The 17,811-nt window shown below is 36.9% G+C and overlaps 4 protein-coding genes and 1 long non-coding RNA gene across 7 annotated transcripts; 3 read left to right on the plus strand and 2 right to left on the minus strand.

Annotated features, from left to right (window-relative positions):
* Positions 1 to 801: 801 nt before the first annotated feature.
* Positions 802 to 9,374, minus strand: LOC147541657 (calcium-dependent protein kinase 8-like). 3 transcript variants are annotated; one of them, XM_086673612.1, is made up of 9 exons: positions 8,896 to 9,374; positions 8,246 to 8,789; positions 4,330 to 4,453; positions 4,081 to 4,224; positions 3,643 to 3,795; positions 3,066 to 3,181; positions 2,046 to 2,213; positions 1,271 to 1,501; positions 802 to 1,011 (listed from the first exon to the last, which is right to left on the minus strand). In XM_086673612.1, exons 2-9 carry the CDS (start codon positions 8,753 to 8,755, stop codon positions 865 to 867), a joined length of 1,593 nt encoding a protein of 530 aa, XP_086529738.1. In that variant the 5' UTR covers positions 8,756 to 8,789; positions 8,896 to 9,374; the 3' UTR covers positions 802 to 864. The 3 variants fall into 3 exon arrangements, with proteins under 3 accessions (XP_086529738.1, XP_086529737.1, XP_086529739.1); XM_086673611.1 differs by having other exon boundaries at positions 8,892 to 9,357; XM_086673613.1 differs by having other exon boundaries at positions 8,899 to 9,296.
* Positions 9,375 to 10,430: 1,056 nt separating this feature from the next.
* Positions 10,431 to 12,591, plus strand: LOC147541658 (uncharacterized). The gene is made up of 2 exons (XR_015239791.1): positions 10,431 to 10,597; positions 11,238 to 12,591. It is a non-coding gene; the product is annotated as an uncharacterized LOC147541658 (long non-coding RNA).
* A 49-nt stretch (positions 12,592 to 12,640) lies between these two features.
* On the minus strand, positions 12,641 to 13,741 carry LOC147541659 (uncharacterized). The gene is made up of 2 exons (XM_086673618.1): positions 13,404 to 13,741; positions 12,641 to 13,075 (listed from the first exon to the last, which is right to left on the minus strand). Exons 1-2 carry the CDS (start codon positions 13,726 to 13,728, stop codon positions 12,804 to 12,806), a joined length of 597 nt encoding a protein of 198 aa, XP_086529744.1. The 5' UTR covers positions 13,729 to 13,741; the 3' UTR covers positions 12,641 to 12,803.
* Positions 13,742 to 13,847: 106 nt separating this feature from the next.
* LOC147541660 (thylakoid lumenal protein (Mog1/PsbP/DUF1795-like photosystem II reaction center PsbP family protein)) lies at positions 13,848 to 15,034 on the plus strand. Its single transcript, XM_086673614.1, has one exon. The coding sequence runs from the start codon at positions 14,160 to 14,162 to the stop codon at positions 14,925 to 14,927; it is 768 nt and encodes a 255-aa protein (XP_086529740.1). The 5' UTR covers positions 13,848 to 14,159; the 3' UTR covers positions 14,928 to 15,034.
* Positions 15,035 to 16,606: 1,572 nt separating this feature from the next.
* LOC147541661 (uncharacterized) lies at positions 16,607 to 17,626 on the plus strand. The gene is made up of 2 exons (XM_086673619.1): positions 16,607 to 16,787; positions 16,911 to 17,626. Exons 1-2 carry the CDS (start codon positions 16,725 to 16,727, stop codon positions 17,463 to 17,465), a joined length of 618 nt encoding a protein of 205 aa, XP_086529745.1. The 5' UTR covers positions 16,607 to 16,724; the 3' UTR covers positions 17,466 to 17,626.
* Positions 17,627 to 17,811: the final 185 nt, after the last annotated feature.

Consider the following 17,811-nt stretch of genomic DNA (forward strand, 5'->3'; position numbering starts at 1 on the left):
AATAGTCAATAAGCATGACCAATCGATAGTGTTCCTTTGTTCGAGTTTCTGAACGGGAACCAAAATTATTCGACGCCAAACCAGTTTCTTTTTTTCTTTCTATTTTGCAATCTGAAAATAACATAGAAAACAGATGATTCGTACTAACAGAGTCGGGGTCATAACCGTGGGTTCGAATGCACGAAATCTTGTAGCACTGGATAGGGTTTGATTCGTTTAATGGAGACATCTTATCGACTGGAGAACTGAGGACATATCAAACTGTAAATGTATTTATGACTGGAGAACTGAGGACATGTCAAACTGTAAATGTAATTATCGTTGTTCTTGAGACTGACTAGCTGGTCCAACAAGAATAAGAACTTAGCAAAATAGGATGGATCACTGGACTCAAACGAGCAATGTCTCCTTGCTTGACAATATATTCAATCGAGCATAACCAGTCAACTTCATCGCAAGTGAGGAAGCTCAATAACCCTTAAACAATTTAACCGATAAGATTAATGATATCGGGGTGTTTTTTTCTCAATTAGGGTTGCTAAGATTGGTTATATATTTGGACAGAACAAACTTCATCCAATTAGACACATTTAGTATAACTTTCCATTTGAATTGGAGCTAGATGCTCAGACATTACTAAACAGGCTGCCTTTCTAAGGTAAGGATCAATAGCTGTCTTTGTTGTGCTTCGATTGGGGAGCTGCTCGACCCTGTCCGTCGAATATCCAAATAAATTGAGAAACTGAAACTTTGGGGATCGATCAGATAAAAAAAGAAAAACAAGTTCCATGGACATAAGAATAATGAAGAAATATTTTCCATTTCATTTCAACAATTGATTCTTTTTTCAGTTTTTCATCTACCTTAGCTGTTTAGTTTTAATGACCCGTCTTTCATCAATTTCAAACTCAGGCTATTGAACCTATCTCTTGAATACTGTCTTGACGCTTTTCTCCAATCAGTTCCAGCCTTCATCATTGCAGCAAATTCCTCATAACTTATTCGTCCATCCTGCCAGTTCATTCGAAACACCAATCAGATGGAAAACTTAGCTCAAGAAAAAAAAAATCTATAATTTCCATAAAGACATGGTGGAACTCTACTACTCTACTTAGAAACTCGACATAACCCAAGATACTGACTGAGGGCGAAACAAACCCTAGAAAACTCCGCTTTGGCTTTATAACACCATCTCCATGTTAGCCCCAGCAGAAATCAGACTTCAAGGACACAGAATATATAATACAAACATCAAATGAAAAAGACAAACCTTGTCTGTATCGACATCATGCATAATAGCGTTTGTAACATCTTCATTGTTGGGATCCACTTCATCAGACAGTGCTTCTCTTAGCTCTTCGATCTCTATGTACCCACTCTGGTTTTTGTCGAAGAATTGGAATGCTTTGTGCAAGTGATCATCATTGCTGATCTTTCTAATATGAACTGCAAGTGCAACAAACTCTCCATAGTCTAGTGTTCCATTTCCATCCACATCAGCCTGGAAAGATCAGGTTTTAGTACTTCCGCATACAGAAGAGAGTAAATTGAAAAAACTTTATCGTATTATAAATTTCAAAAACCTATTGAAGACCCTGTTACATGTATACTAATACTCCTACTTTCTGGACTCTCTGCGGTACCAGATACTAAAATACTCGCATACATTGGAGGGTCCAATACTTGAGCTAGTTCAGTAGGTATAATGTGAGATTTTTTGTATACAAATCTGTTGGAGTTTGCATATAGCGTGTTAGGGCCATAAAATAACACTCTAGGTTAATGCCTTTATCACTGAATGTAACATTTATTAGTCCAAAGTAAAAAACGGATTGTATCCAAAAGGGGGCCTAGTAAATACATTATTATATATAGTTGTATCCCCGTAATGGTATTTCCACTGACCGTATCCAGCACCTCGTACTGGTTTAGGATACCAATACCTGTACCAGTGTTCGAGCTAAAGCTTAATGCCGTAAAAACTATATTACCGGATATCAAATATCACAGATACAGGGTATTCTTAATGCCTACATGTTACTTACAGCTTCCATTAGTATCTGAAGATCTGGATCGGCAATTTGATGTCCAATTTTATGCAAACCAGCTTTCAGCTCTCCAAGGGTGAGCTTGCCATTGTTGCCAGTGTCCATCATATCAAATGTGTCTTTTATGTCAGCCACTTCCTCTGTGGATAAATGCTCAGCAATGACCTGTGGAGATGAAAATACAAAGCCAAGTCAGCCAAATCAGTCTTCACCAAGTAGCTAATCAGAGTCAAACTTAACGGAATTTGGACAAATCCATTTGGGCTGTAGGTGATCAAGATCCCGTCAGTGTTAACTAGTGGTATAAAGGTCCAACGTGATCTCACACCCGAACCAGGACTTCAGACGACTGAAGCTTGGAATAAGCTCATCCCTACAAGAATTTCCTTCACCATATGGCTGCAACAAAAGAGAAGCTTCCTACAGCCAATAGACTTATCAGAAGAGGCATTATGGGTCCTCACTGGTGTCCAAGATGTAAGACCATGGAAAAAGTAACTCTCATCTGCTGCTCCACTATACAACAGCCAGAGTGCTTTGGGATTCTTTTCCTAGATCCTTTGAAGAACAGAAGGGTTATGCCGGAATTCCCTTATTATCCAATGGAAAGGTCTAAAACTTCAAAAGAAAAAAGGGAAAGAGTTACAGTTACGCGTTCCTCATTCCATTTTTTGGGGAGGTATAGAACAATAGGAATTGAGTTATCTCTCATAACAAAGAATGTGAGACCAAGGAGACAATCAAAAATATTTAAGCCGCTCTCTACCATTACAGCAGACAGCTTATTTGGGCTAGACCGCTAGAACACTGTCTATTTTAGATTTCACTCTTAATTAGGAGGCTTTAATTAGCACAATGTAACCCTTCATCTCTCACATACTCTGGGATGCTTTTCCAGACTCCGCCTTTTAAGGAGGCTGCCTGTATTTGTATAATCTTTTTTTTTTAATTCAATAGAATGATTCATAATTTTCCAACAGTCAATAGATTACAGCACAAGTATAGTTGAATCCCTACCCTCAAGGCTCTCTTTTTTAGCTTGTTCATGACGGAAAATTGTTTGAGCCTGGCTTTGACAGTTTCACCAAGAGAAACATTTGGTGCCTTCTTGGCATTCTGTAACCAAGGATGGTCTGCATTTAAAAGTAGAATTATTAGACTTTACGCTTTCAACCTGTATAAAAAGTAATATGGATACTCGTTTAGTCGTTCGTGTTCTTTTTTGTTGTGTTGGATATGGTACACATATCTGATTCTGACAATCACCTTAACCGGTTTAATGTGACATTGTGTATGTCTATGAGTACATCTTCGGTTTGCTATAGGACGATTATATGAACTAGAAAATACCACATTGGTTTAATGTCATTTGTAATGTAACAATGGTTGGGCCAAACATGGTAAACTGAAAATAAATAGTGAAGACCTAATAACTAAGAAAAGGAAATACTGTTCATAGTCGTATTTCATTTTGGGGTTTTCAGGTTGCAATTTTTGACAACCTGTATGATGCCTGATACAGACACTCATACAGGTCCCAGGTTAACTGAATGACTACATAGGAGGTCCGTTTAAAGATAAAAGTGGGAGTTACCAAGTACTGCCTGAGCTGTCAACCGCTTCTTTGGATCTGGATCAAGCATCCCTCTAACCAGCTCTTTTGCATTATCAGAAACTTTAGGCCAAGGGTCTCTCTTAAAATCTATAACTGACTTGATGATTGCCTGAGCAACTCCTTGTTCAGTTTCTGCACACAAATTAAATGTGATATTGATAAACTAACGAATGCCATAAGTTGGTAAAAATATCACACCATAAGACACTAGCTTCAAACATCTAATATGACTACTTCAAGGTGCTGGACATTTTCAAATCTTCGTCTCTTCCTGATTAAATGAAAGGTGATTACATGCTAAGCTTTGAGAGGTACATCAGATATGAATTAAGAACACTAAATCCAGACCAAGCTTAAAAAATGTAATTGTTCAATTGAATACGGACAGCTGCGGAAATAGATAAAATGGAAACTTACCAGCCCAAAAAGGTGGGACACCACAAAGTAGGATGTAAAGGATGACCCCGGCACTCCAGACATCAACCTCTGGACCATAATTTCGTTTTAGGACCTCTGGTGCCATGTAGTAAGGACTTCCAACTATCTCCGTAAACTGCTCACCTGTAAATCATTTACACCCAAATACTGATCAGGAGGCTAAATTAAATTGATCATGCCTAGTAATCCTGAATAAAATAGAATGTAATACTTGGAAGAAGGCTTTACCAGGCTTAAAGAAAACCGACAATCCAAAATCAATTGCTTTGATAGCTGCATTTTCCTTTTTGTTAGCAAATAAGAAGTTTTCAGGTTTTAGATCCCGATGAATCACCCCTTGCTTGTGACACATCTGAAATAGAACGGAATAATGTCTCATTTCACTTTCCAAATCACCAAGCACATGTCAAATCCCTCCACGAATTAAACTAAATGAGGAAGAGCAACTATCTATAACTAAATGAGAATAAAAATAATCGCCAATAGAACTAATAAAAAAATTGTATATTAGTCAAATCCCAAAAAAATTAATTAGATAATAAATTGAAATCTGGACAAAGTATAGTCAACGTCTAATCAGGTTAAAGAAGGAAAATGCCACTTGCGAGTTGGGACCAATGAATGGTCAGTGAAAGAATAAACATTTGAAATTTGAATAGATAGAACAATACAGCTGCACAGAGGAGATGCCTGGTGATCTATAGTTACACACACGCAGTAGGCGAAACTATTCAGTTTTTCTCTTACATGAAAAGAAAATTGGACCCATAATTGTTAATGGGCCACTAGTTCTAGGGACCAAATAAAGAACTGAAGAATAAGAACAAAGTTTGGTCGGAACACTCACCAAATCTGGAAATGCGACATACCGTCAATGGTACAGGGAAAACAAAAGGAGAAGCTAATTATTTTCTAATTTAAATATTAATTCAAAGTTTCAAAAAAAAATCATTTCCTAATTTTCTAAACATTGAAAAAAGTGGAGTGGCACTAGAAATTAGCTACAAAGTGTAAAGTAGAAATTAATACGAAAAACTTTTTCAAGTAACAAGATACATCCTTAATAGGAAACTTGATGCACAATGATGTAAAACAAATGGTTGAACGGATGAACGGGTTCATTAATGTCCGGAATCAAAGAACTCTTAATTTTCTATGTCGACCACTTTTCTTTTGATGGTCTATTTGTTCTTCAATATGTTAAACCATTTGTTGTACATCACACAATTACATGTTCCATATTATTTTAATAACTTGCTGAGAAACTTAGGTTATTTTTTGGCCACGGCTTTGGGGAATAAAGAAAACTCTCCGGGGAATAAATAGTCAGATAAAAATTGATTTAGGAGCATATTTTGTTTTTAATCCAACAATTGACTGGATCAAACATTACTCCTTCTTCTTCTCTTTTATCTCTCTCTCTCTCTAGAATTTGTAACTTCTCTCTAGCTTTTTTAAGCGCTAGTGGAGAAACCAGAGAAATAGAGAGAAAAGATGCTTGATCAAAAATTAACTTGATCAAATAAAATATGCCCCAGAGATATATCCTTATCCTCAATGAAGCAATGCTACATTCGAAAATGGATGGATCATAATTGAAATTCAAGACGAGGCTCAAAAGCACATAGAAACTCGATTATCCCTCTACTAGAGTGAGCTTCTTAGTGTGGGCGGTGGCAAAAAATAAAATCCCCACGATAGATATGCTTAGATATGGAGGTATGTAGTGAATTAACAGGTGCATTAGATGTAAAACTGAAGAGGCAACAACCGAACACCTCTTTCTAAGATGCAATAAGGCTATCTTCTTTTGGGCGTTCCTTTTGTGTAAATCAAGGACCAATGGTGCGTTCCATGGATACATCAAGCTACAATGCAATGGCAGAACCTCGAAGTTAGGAAATCAAGATGAGAGATCTGGGCCATGATACCAGTAGCAATTATCTGGTCTATTTGGAAGGATAGAAACGGCAAGATTTTTAAAGAGTCAAATCCAAATAGCGTATTGACGGTGGAGGATATTTTAGCTTGGCTGTTTCATTGGAACAGAAACACCAATTGGGCAAGGAACTTAACTTTTGTGGACTTTGTATCCAATTGGGAGGCTATCATGATGTAACATTAGACCTATTTAGCTCCCTTTAGCCTCCCTTTCTTTTTTCTTTTTTCTTGTTTTTCTTTCATTTATACATCCTCATTCTTTTCAATATTAATTCAAAGTTCCAAAAAAAATCGTGAATAAATATATAAATTGAATGAGCCTGATAACTACCATCATCAAAGACATCTTGGGCACCCAGGGCAATATAAAGACCCTTAACGAGGGGACGGTAGATTGTTTTTTCGATAGATCTCTTGGCGTATGGGACGTTAGCATTCGGCGGAACCTAAATGACTGGGAAGTCCCGATTTACTTGAACCTTTTAAATTTATTGGATAGCTGGACTCCCAATCCGGATGAAGAAGATAAGAGGGTTTGGTCTGACAAGGTTGAGGAGGACCTTTCAATTAAGCATTGTTACGCCCGGTTGTCCAAGCATGATGTTCAACCTGGGGTCCCTTTCGATTTTAAGTCCTTATAGAATAGCATTATCCCTCCTAGAGTTAGCTTCTTGGTTTGGGGTGGCAGCCTTGGGGAAGCTCCCAACGGTAGCCTTCAAAAGAGAGGGATGCTACTTCCCAACAGATGTAGCAGATGCTCCTCATCCGAAGAATCCATCGGTCATCTGTTCATTGTGGGGAAGCTTCGAAGCTTTGGTGTTTCTTCATTGGGTCGGTTAATCTCTCTTGGTGTGCCCCATATTCTATTTCCCAAGTCATAGAGCAATGGGATTAGTCCCAATCAAGAAATCTAAGAGAGAGCTTTGGAGTCTAGTCCCTATGGCTATATGTTGGTCGATTTGGAAGGCCAGAAATGAGGGAATCTTTAGGGATTCTAGGGCAAGCTTTATAGTGGAAAGGGAGGATGTGTTAGGCGTGTTATTCGCTTGGAGTAGACACTTAGGTTGGGCGAGATTGTATTCGTTTATGATTTTGTGTCTAGTTGGGGAGCATCATTAATTGAGATGTATTAGTTGATGCTCCCTCCCGTGTATATTCTTTCGTTCTTGTTCTTTTTATAAATTCAATCAATTTTCAAAAAAAAACCCTTAACGCCACCCAGGGGCATGAAAGCCCATTCTTAGCTTTACTTCATTTAGTAAATGAGATCACGTTCATGCATAAGTACAGTCTAAATGTGGAAATTGGAGACAACAGTATTCCAGTTCATGAAGTAGAAAAAAATTCAGAACATGTTAAACACGGTCGAGTCAGCCGAGTAACTTAAGACTCGGCTCGGGGGGTAGCCCAAGTCAAGCTCGGTCGAGTCCTCGAGTCTAGGACTTTGCTGAGTGACTCGGGTAAGTTGGCAATGACTAGGCTGACTTGGATTGGAGTAGGAAATTAATGAGTTTTTAGGAATTAAGATTTTCACTTGGTGCTTAAGATATTCACTTGGTGCTTGAGATATTCAATTGTTGTTTTGGACTTCTTGAAATATGAAAGGGCATCTAAAAATTAAAAATTAGTAATCAATCATTAGAAGCAACTACTAGTAATAGTTGTTTATCTATGAATTTCCTGATAGTTGAAGTTTTGAACTTGATCCAGTTTATGTTATTAATATTTTTATTTAAAGTATATCCTACTAATCTCTTGATTATTAGTAGTTGTGCGATTAACATTGAAGGTGGGAACTCTAAATTTGAAGTATATCCATGGAAGTGACGTTAGAAATAGGTATGTGTCATGATATAGTAAAAATCATTGTTGTTTTTCTACAACACCAGACTCGGCGAAGTGACTTGACTCGGCCCCTGGCTGATCCCAAGTGGAGTGAACTTCTTACAAAAAGGTGTAATTTAAGATAAACCTAAAATGGATCTCTATTGGGAGATGAACTTTGTAGTAGGCACCATTTTCATAACTCATAAGATTACCAACCAACCAAGAACCTAGCACATGATGCGAAAAGTAAACCCGAGAAGTGGAAAACCCAAAATGAGCAATAAATCCACCTAAACGAAACAAGATACCTACATCTAGGACAACAAAATTTAGCTTTATCAATAGAACTAATGGAGATTATAAGCTTGCTTTGTACCTGAACAACTTCAACAACAGTGCGAGTAACAACAGCAGCTGCTCGTTCAGTGTAATGGCCCCTAGCTACGATTCGATCAAACAATTCACCACCTTCACAGAGCTCCATTACAAGATGAACAGCAGTTTCGTCCTCGAAAGTATCTTTAAGGGTAACAATATTAGGATGTTGAGGTAAATGTTTCATTATCTCTACCTCTCTCCTAACATCTTCTACATCAACAGCTGTTCTTAACTTCTTCTTTGAAATTGATTTACAAGCATAAACATCACCAGATGTTTTATCAGTGCAAAGATATGTGATCCCAAATTCACCTCTACCAAGTTCATGACCTAATTCATATGTGATTCCTATGTCACGACCTGTTGGATCTTTCAAAACAAATAACTTATTTTCACCACCAGTACCTGTTCCTTGATTTACAGAATAATCAACTGAGAATGGGTTTTGTTTCTTCTTTCCATTTTTCCCTCTTGGTGAAACCTCAGGTCTCGCACAACAATTTCCCATGGATCAAATGCTTTTCACTTTCAAATCTTCAGATCTGAAAAAGGGTAAAAAGAAACCCATCAAATCTGATATCATAGAGATCTAAAAGGTGAAATCAAGGAGCAACCCTCAGTTTAATAGTGTTATATGAACGTACCTACTACCATGAGGGAAGTTGATGTCGAGAAGGTCAAAGTTCAGTCAGAAATGTGTTCTTCTTCTCTGCGTCTTCCTTCTTCTCTCTTATCTCTCTCTCTCTCTCTCTCTCTCTCTCTCTCTCCCTCGTAATGATGGATGGAAAGAGAGAGAGTTGTCTCTCCCTCTCTCCTTGAAACTGAGAATTTCTGAGAACCCGTGAAATATATATAACTAGAAGAGGAAAAACTCCTAGGCCTTCTCTCACTCATTGCCAACAAGGACAGAAGGATTTCTTATGAGTGCTGATTTTAATGAGCTCAAACTCATACCTCATTACCATTGGATCTTTAACATCCTCATCTTACTACACTCAAATCATCTAGATGGGGAATCTCCTTAATTTTAGGAGAATTAAAAGCCACCTAATAGTTAGTAACCCTTTAAATCCCCACAATTACAAAATCATGTTGTATTTGTTGTTCTCTCATGGTTTATCAATCCTAATTGGAATTGGCTTAAGTGGATTGGTTTTCAGGGAATGATCCCCATTTATTTGGCTATATTAGTGGACACCCCTAAAAATATTTTCGTTTAGACGTTAATCTCCGAAATTCATTTTTCGTTCAAATAGCTGTGAAGTAGTGGTCGTGCGAATCACTGCTCCATCTCTGACCAAAATACTCCCGCCTTAATTTTTAGTATATGACCCAATTTATTTAGCTATATTAGGACTACACCCCCAACCAAAACGAAAATGTTTTTAGGGGTGTCCCCTTAGTATAGTTAAATAAATGAGGGTCTTGGCCTAAAAAACTCAAATTAAATTGGCGAAACTCTTTTACTAGTTAGAATATTTGTTTTCAATCTCATATAATTTTTCTAAATTTTGATTTTCACTCCTATACTTTAACACTTTTAATCTTACTACTAATATCGTTCAATCTTCTTTCTTAATTTCTAACATCTCGCGTTCTTTCTCTAGATTATTTTTTATTAGGGGTAGCCCAGGCCCAAATCAACTGTTTTTGGACCCTACACGACAATGGTCTCAAGATATTTTGTTTATAGGCACCTCTTTAAAAAAAAATCTTACAGAACACTGATATGTAAATTATCACATCAAAAAAATAGTGTTTCTTTTCATTGATAATTTTGATGTTCTCATCCAATTTTTTGCCCGAGCTAAACAAAGCGATGATAAGTCTTTATCTCAGAGTGTTTACTATTTTTTCTTAAATTCTGACCATATGATTTCTCGTCGTTAAACTCAAAATTTTTTTATTTTGTGCAGTATAATAGGTTTCTTTTACTTTTTAAATTTTATGTATGATAGAATTCTAGTAAAAAGTTTGGCACAAACCTCTAAAATATCAACTACTAACCTGAGCGAAATCATCTTGTTATTGTTTGCTGCATGGAGTAGCTTTTATGACCCTAACCAAGTTACTTTTTGTGCGATTAGTTATAACAATATAACAATGGAGAGTAAGAAAATTCAAAATATTTGGTCACAGTGGCATGTTTGTAATTATCTGTATAATCATTGGGGTTTCTTACTAATTAAATTAGGTGGTTAAAATTCTGTTTTCCCTCTATAAATCCAATGAACTTTTTCTTTCATCGTCATCCTTTGAATTTTCCTCGGCCTCTCTCTCTCTCTCTAGAATCCCTCTCTCTCTCTCTAGAGTGTCTCTGGTACGAGATAATTGGAAATCGTTCTCACAGGTACAACAATGGGTATCTGAAATTACTCTGTTTTTTTTTTCTTTCTTTGAATCAATTTTCTTCTGCATTTTAGTAGTTCTTTATTTCTTTCTTCATTTCAATCTTTCATACTTTTTTAAGTTCTTTCAGTTTCTTGATATCAAAGAATGAAATCAATGAATTTAGTTTAATGAGAATCAGTCTCAATCAATACTTATAACGAAAAAGATTCTGATATATTCATACACAGATTGTTGGTTCTTGCAATTTTGGGTTATTCCTTATGAATTCTTTAAACCCTAGAAAGTCAATTAGGGTTTAAGTTCTTGTTTCACATTCCTGTTAATCTATGGAGAAATTGCTTGGTTTTATCGAATGGGGTCAAATTTTTCTGCAACTTAGGGCAAGATTTTGGGTCTGAATCACTAAAGGTTCGGTTTTTCTTTTTGCATTATGAATTCCTTAAACCCTAACACAGTCAATTAGGTTCATGTTTCACATTCTTATGATTCTCTTTAGGATTTATTTACATTAACCTAATGAGAACAAGCTTTTCGAAACTTATGGCAAAATCTTTAGGTTTAATCACTTAATCTTTAGGTTTAGTTTTTATACATTTTGTGTGATGATTGAAGAGAATTTATTGTTTCTTATTTTTCAGTTCTTCAAATTATTTAACTAAGGTGAAAAGAGACTGTTTTTCTCTTAGAAACAGTTGTAAAAGAATTTGGTAACGAAAATGGGGAGGAAGAAGAAGAAAACCAACAATAATCCCGGTGGTATGATTGATAAGTCGAAAGAAGAGAACAAATCGAAAACCAACGACGATCACGAAACTTATGAAAGAAAAATTCATGATTTGAATCAAATAATAGTGTTGGATTCAATTAGAATACGAGAGGCTGAAAGTGAAGCAAAGGCTTCGGCTATTCATTGTATGAATGTTGTAACAGAACTGAAAGACAAAAAGAAAAACATCGATCATCTTTACGAAGCGTTCAACAAATTCATTGATGATACGTCGGTGAAAATTATCTCATATGAAACCCAGTTAGTCTTGGAAGAGAAGGTTGATAGATTGGAATCAGAGAATAAGAATTTGAATGATCAAATTTCAGATTTAAATAAACAACTAAATGAAGTCAAGAATGAGGTAAAGGATGTCGTAGAGCACGCATTAAAAGCAATTCGATCTGCGGAAGAACAAGTTATTGCAATAACAGAAGAATGTGAGGATCTTAAGCTGAAAATTTCAAAGTTGGAAGTTCGAAACATTATGTCTGAAAAAGAACTAAAGTCAAGAATGAGTCAGATGATGTCGTAAAGCACACATTAAAAGCAATTCAATCTGCGGACGAAAAAGTTCTTGCAATAACAGAAGAATGTGAGGATCTTAAGCGGAAAATTTCGGAGTTGGAAGCTCAAAACGTCATGTCGGATATGATTTTGGAGAAATGTTTGAAAGAACTAAAATCATCGGAAGCTGATAACAAGTCATTGAGAGATGAAGTGAAAGCTAAGACAAATGAAGCTGACTATTTCAGAGTTCAAATCTCAGACCTGCAACTTACCAACACCAGCTTGAGAGATGAAATTTCAGGTTTGAAGGAAGAACTGAAAGAACTCAAGAATGAGTCAGTGGAGTCTAAAAACAGAGTTGAAGATCAGGTGAAAGCTCGGACAAACGAAACTACAGACTCGAGAGATCAATACTCAGAGATGAAACTTGTTAACACCAGCGAACAGATAGAAGAACAATAAGCAGAGTTAGAAAAAGCGGAAAGTACAGTAAATACATTGCTTGAGGACCCAAACATAGAGAAGACCAGGTAAAGATGATGAAGATGTTGTGAGAAAATGATTGAAATTGTATATAGTGAGATTACAGAGATGAAAATTGCAGGAGTGAAAGAGTAATAATGGTTAGACTTGACCCAAACTCGAACATAGTGAAGATGAAGCATCTTTTGCTTGTATCATTCAAAGATTTTTCTAATAAAATTCAGTTCGATACACTTCTAGCTATTTTCATTTTTCATTTCTATCTTGTGTTCACTTTTCGTCTGTTCGGTATCAAATCATTTTTCATTTTGGATGTTTCCATACATTATGAAGTACTTACATTATAAAAAAAAGAACTAATTAGACGATCCATGACAGAAATCGGATCATGTTTGTGAGTCATATCAAATCATATTCTTCTTCATATCTTGTTTCGATCCTCCCCTCACTTTTGGGTAGCAACTAGTGGTACTGATTCCATTATTCTTCCTGGATTAGGAACTTCTTTCATGATATTAGTATTAGTAATGAAAATTGTTGGAGCTTGAGCTAGTTCTGGTTCTGGACCATCTACAGAAGGTTTTATGACTGTGATGAAAACTATATTGTAGACAATGGAGAAGAAAAGGAGAGCAAATGCTGAATATGCAAGGAAAGAACCAGAAAATTCAGGGAGCTCTTCCTTCATTAAATCTCTTCCTCGACCCGCATTCATATCTGCATTATACATCGAGAATTTAATTAATTAGTTTCAAACTCCTAAGAAAAATATAGAATCTAGATAATGTGGTTGGGTTCCGAAAATAATTTAGTCCATCAATTAGTTTTACGATCTCCTTCGCAGTCAAAACAATTTTGTCTTGGATAGATGGTGTAGTATATATATGCACAACTTGGTTTTATACAAGAGTTATGGCACACTCGCAATCCTAAAAGGCTAAAAGTATTGAGAACAAATCGTAAATGCTAAAACACTACAAATCAAACTAGAGCTTGAAGTGAGTATTTCAGATGATAAGGTTCAAATAGAGAGATAGAGGGGTACCCAAGATGGGAGAAGAGACTCTTGTCGTCTTTGGCGAAGATGTAGTTCGTTTAGCGGAGAGACTTTGAAGTTGGAGGTCAAGCTGCCGGAGAGCTTCCCGGGCCTTAATTTGATCAGACTCTAACTCAGTTTCGTTTTCCTCTGCAGCACGTACACGCATAGGAGAGTTTATTTTTCTTCTACTTCTATTGCGACTACTAATATTTTCATGGAACGAAGAAGTTGATACACAGATTTTGTTGTTGAAGACGAAAGGACATGAAGCTAATACTGTCGGGGCGGTGTTGCGATGGAGTGACTGAGGTTGCAGCAGGTGCATGATCATTACCCTCACCTTTCCCTTCTCTTTACTCAAACAAGAATGGGAAGATAAAAACCACAAACCCACCACAGAATCTTCACCTTATCTTCCTAAGAATAAATGGCTGGGAAGTTTCGAACCCCACCTCAGAATGGTGCCTCTATCCAGACACCCTTTTGTTATACCGTCCGAGTCTCACATTGGGCGCCCATGGTCTCTTCTAAGCTCGAGAGCTCGTGGACAGGTTCGGACCCACAGAGACAATTCCCACCCCGGGCGGGGCCTAGCATTTTCCCTCAATCAATTGGTCACACAGAAAATTACGACAATACCCATATGAGGTTATCCACAAAACATGAGGATAAGAAAAATCCACAAAAGTGATCAATAGACTGATACATCCCATCCTCTCCCTCTTTCTTTGGCTACTGATCAGTCCTTTCTCTCCTTCCTAAATGGCCAACATTTTCTCCCCATCTACCATATTCTCATTATCATCATCTTCATCATCTCCAGTTTCCAAATCATCATCTTATCACAAATCTCCTTATCCCTCCATCCTAGCAGCCTATAGTAACACGGTGCCCTCCCCAAAATCATTACCTAATACTGCTGCTGCTGCCTTATCTGCCACATTCACAGCTGCAGCTGCTGCTATACTTCTAGCAACTAGCCCTCCTCCCTCTCTTGCTGCTTCAGATATACCTTACCAAGTTTACTATGGTACGGCAGCCAGTGCAGCTAATTACGGTGGCTACGGTGGTAACTCAAACAAAAAAGATTCAGCTGAATACATTTACGAGGTGCCTGATGGATGGAAAGAACGTCTTGTTTCGAAAATTGAGAAGGGAACCAACGGGACAGATAGCGAATTCTATAACCCAAAGAAAAAGACCGAGAAGGAATACTTAACGTTCCTATCGGGGATCAGGCAACTCGCACCGAAAGAGGTTATCTTAAACAATTTGGCCTTGTCAGACGTGGTATTGCAGGATCTGATATCTGGGGCAGAGAGTGTGACTACCAAAGAGATGAAGACCGAAGACGGGCAGGTTTATTATGTTTACGAGATTGAAGGCTCGGGTGCCCATAGCTTGATATCGGTAACGTGTGCAAGGAACAAGCTTTACGCTCATTTTGTTAACGCGCCCACCATGGAATGGAATCGGGATAAAGATATGCTAACTCATATTCACGAGTCATTTAAAACTGTAAATGTGTAGCTGCAAATCTTATCTAGGCTATGTTGATTTTTGGTTTCCATCATGTGAATTTCATACAAATATGCACTTTTCAGGATTTTGGAAGGAGAATAAGACATATTGCTCTTTTTTTTTTTGTTAAGGAAGACATATTGCTCTTGATCTAGAAGTTTTATTTGGATTACTACTTTTATTCATGTTTGAAGAGGATAATGTGATTAAATCATGTTTATGTAGAGAATCAAATGTGTCCCAAAATCTGCCTACATTCTTATATTAGAAAGTGGTTGTTTGAGACTTCGAGTCAAAATATTTTGTAGATCTAACTTGTTTATTGCATTGAAGTTTGTAGATTAGAGTAGATTTTGATTATGGACGAAAAGAAATCAGAGTTTCGAAATTTCTACCTTCATTTGTTTTTCTCTTTTTGTTCGATTATGGATGAGACTTTGGTTTGTTTTCGCTCTCCATTAACATTAGGCAATGAAGAAGAAGCTTTTTCATGTCCGAAGAGGATAATGTGATTAAACCTTGTTTATGTAGAGTATAAGTGTGTCTCAATATCTGCCTACATTTGTGTTAGAGCATTTCCAATGGGACACTTCAGAAAAACTCTAAAAATCCTAATTGTCAAGTGTTAATTAAGATCTTATTTCCTAATAGCACCCTTAAATTTAATAGGAAAAAAAACTTAATTGTCAAGTGTCAATTAAGATCTTATTTCCTAATAGCACCCTTAAATTTAATAGGAAAAAATGGTTAAAAGCGAAAGTTTTTTTTTAGTTTAAATTTTAGAGTGACATGAGACAGCAGTTAGAAAACTTAAGAGGACAGTCTAAGTTTATAGTGTCTTTATAGTAAATGTCTTGTCATCATTATGGAATGTAATAGAGCTTCCCATTGGAGAAGATTTTCTAACAAAAACTCTAAAAGTGACACTCTAAATTTTAGAATGTGAATTCCATAGGAGATGTTCTTAGAAAATGGTTGTTTAAGTCAACATATTTTACATAAGTGATTGGCTAGTAAACAATGACATTACAATAGTGGCACCAACTTTTGTTTTTCAAAAAATTCGAGGATCTCACTTCCTTTGTAGATCGAACTCGTAATTTCGAAGGATTTTTGAAGTATATGTCAACACTTTAAACTCCAGAAAGTCCTGGAGGTCCCAAGTTCGAATCCCATAAAAGGTAGAATCTTTGGTTATTTGAATTGGGATTATTAGAGTATAAATAATGTAGTTGGATTTTAGGTCTTAGTTTAGTTAAGCTATAGACCTGGTTTTGTAAGAGTTTGAACGAGCGGTCATCGAGCCTATCACATCTTCGATGTATCAATGACAAATATAATGACTATTGTTGATCGTAGTCAATTTGCGAAAAAAAAAAAAAAAAACACTGCAACCAAGTCACGACGGCCCCGACTCTGGTTAAACCATTCAAAATCTCGGTACACCCAATTATATAAGTAGTACTTCCATATAGATAAGGATGTGACAAGCCCTAAAAACAGAAATTAACGAATTGCAACAGGTTAGCCTCTATCCGGTATTTGAACCGCCTCAACGTGTATGCTTCCTTGAAAAAGTAATCTGATGACTAGTTGACGCGTATTACATTCATCTTGTGTTAGTTGACGCGTGTCCATCTAACTACTCCCTTTAAAAACCCTTCTTCTTCTGCCGCCCTTCCAATCTTACTACTACTACTACTACCAATTCATCCATTCATTCACGTTTTCCCGCGAAGAAAAAAGATAATTAGGGCAGAAGAAAGAGAGAAGCTACCACCACCACCAACATCTCAAAGAACAACCATGGGTATAATTGTAGAAGGTGAAGAACCCATTGTTTCTCGTCTCGATAGGCTCGATAACCTCGTAAGTCTCTTCATTTCATCTCTCTCTCTCATATTACCAGAAGAGTAGTAATTAATAAGTAGTAATATAGTTTTAATTCAAGTTTTCTTATTTTGTCGTAACCACTGTGATTATGATGGTCAGTTGAGGCATATGGAAGAGATGAGGAGAGCTGGGTACTACAACACCAGCAAGTGTTCATTATCACCAAGGAATTCTTGCGAATCATCACCGAGGTCGAGCAGAACTACTCTTACTAACAGTACTACTGGTGCTACTGATCATCACGGCGGCGGCGGGTTTAGTAGTACTGTTGATGGCGCAAACTCATCATCTTCATCATCGTCAGTTGAATCCTCACCCAATTACAGGAACAACAACTTGGAGAAGTATTGCCGTCCTATTGAGACTGTTATAATGGATACACAAATGAAGGGCAATCTTTTTGACCGACTCTTACATCTTGAAGACCGTGTTCTCAAGATATGTATGGATGAGGTAGAAGAGAAAAGGAGAAGAGTAATAATAAATGATGATTATGATGAAAACAGGAATTCAACTAATAGTGGGGGTTATGAAGAAGAAGAAAATGAATTAGGGCATAAGAAGAAGAAGAAAAAAGGGTTGAAGCAACTAGTTAAATCTTGCATGTCACCAGTTAAATCCAAGTCCAAAAAGCACCACCACCATTGGTTTTAAAAGAAGAAGAAGAAGAAGATCATTCATGCCAACACTGTCTGAATTTTAGTTGATCTTGTAACTTAGTACTAGTATTAATAATAAATTGGTGTCTGTGTGTCACTTTTGTATTGTAAATTAGCAGCAATCATGAATATGATACTACTAGTGCACTTGTACTACTTCACACCCACACCCACACCCACACCCACACCCACACCCACACCCACACCCACTAGGAGGGGGATAGTGGAACGGGGTGTTTTAAAGGGGCCGCCAGGAATGGTTAATGGGGCTTCCCGTAGTCTTTTTGATCATGTATGGCTAAAGGCCAGTAGTATATAATCCTCCCTTTATCTACTTTTTA

This window comes from Eschscholzia californica, unplaced genomic scaffold (genome assembly GCF_041429995.1).
Source record: "Eschscholzia californica isolate CP2 unplaced genomic scaffold, dmEscCali1.0.p SCAF_4, whole genome shotgun sequence".
In the NCBI taxonomy this organism is placed as follows: Eukaryota; Viridiplantae; Streptophyta; class Magnoliopsida; order Ranunculales; family Papaveraceae; genus Eschscholzia; species Eschscholzia californica.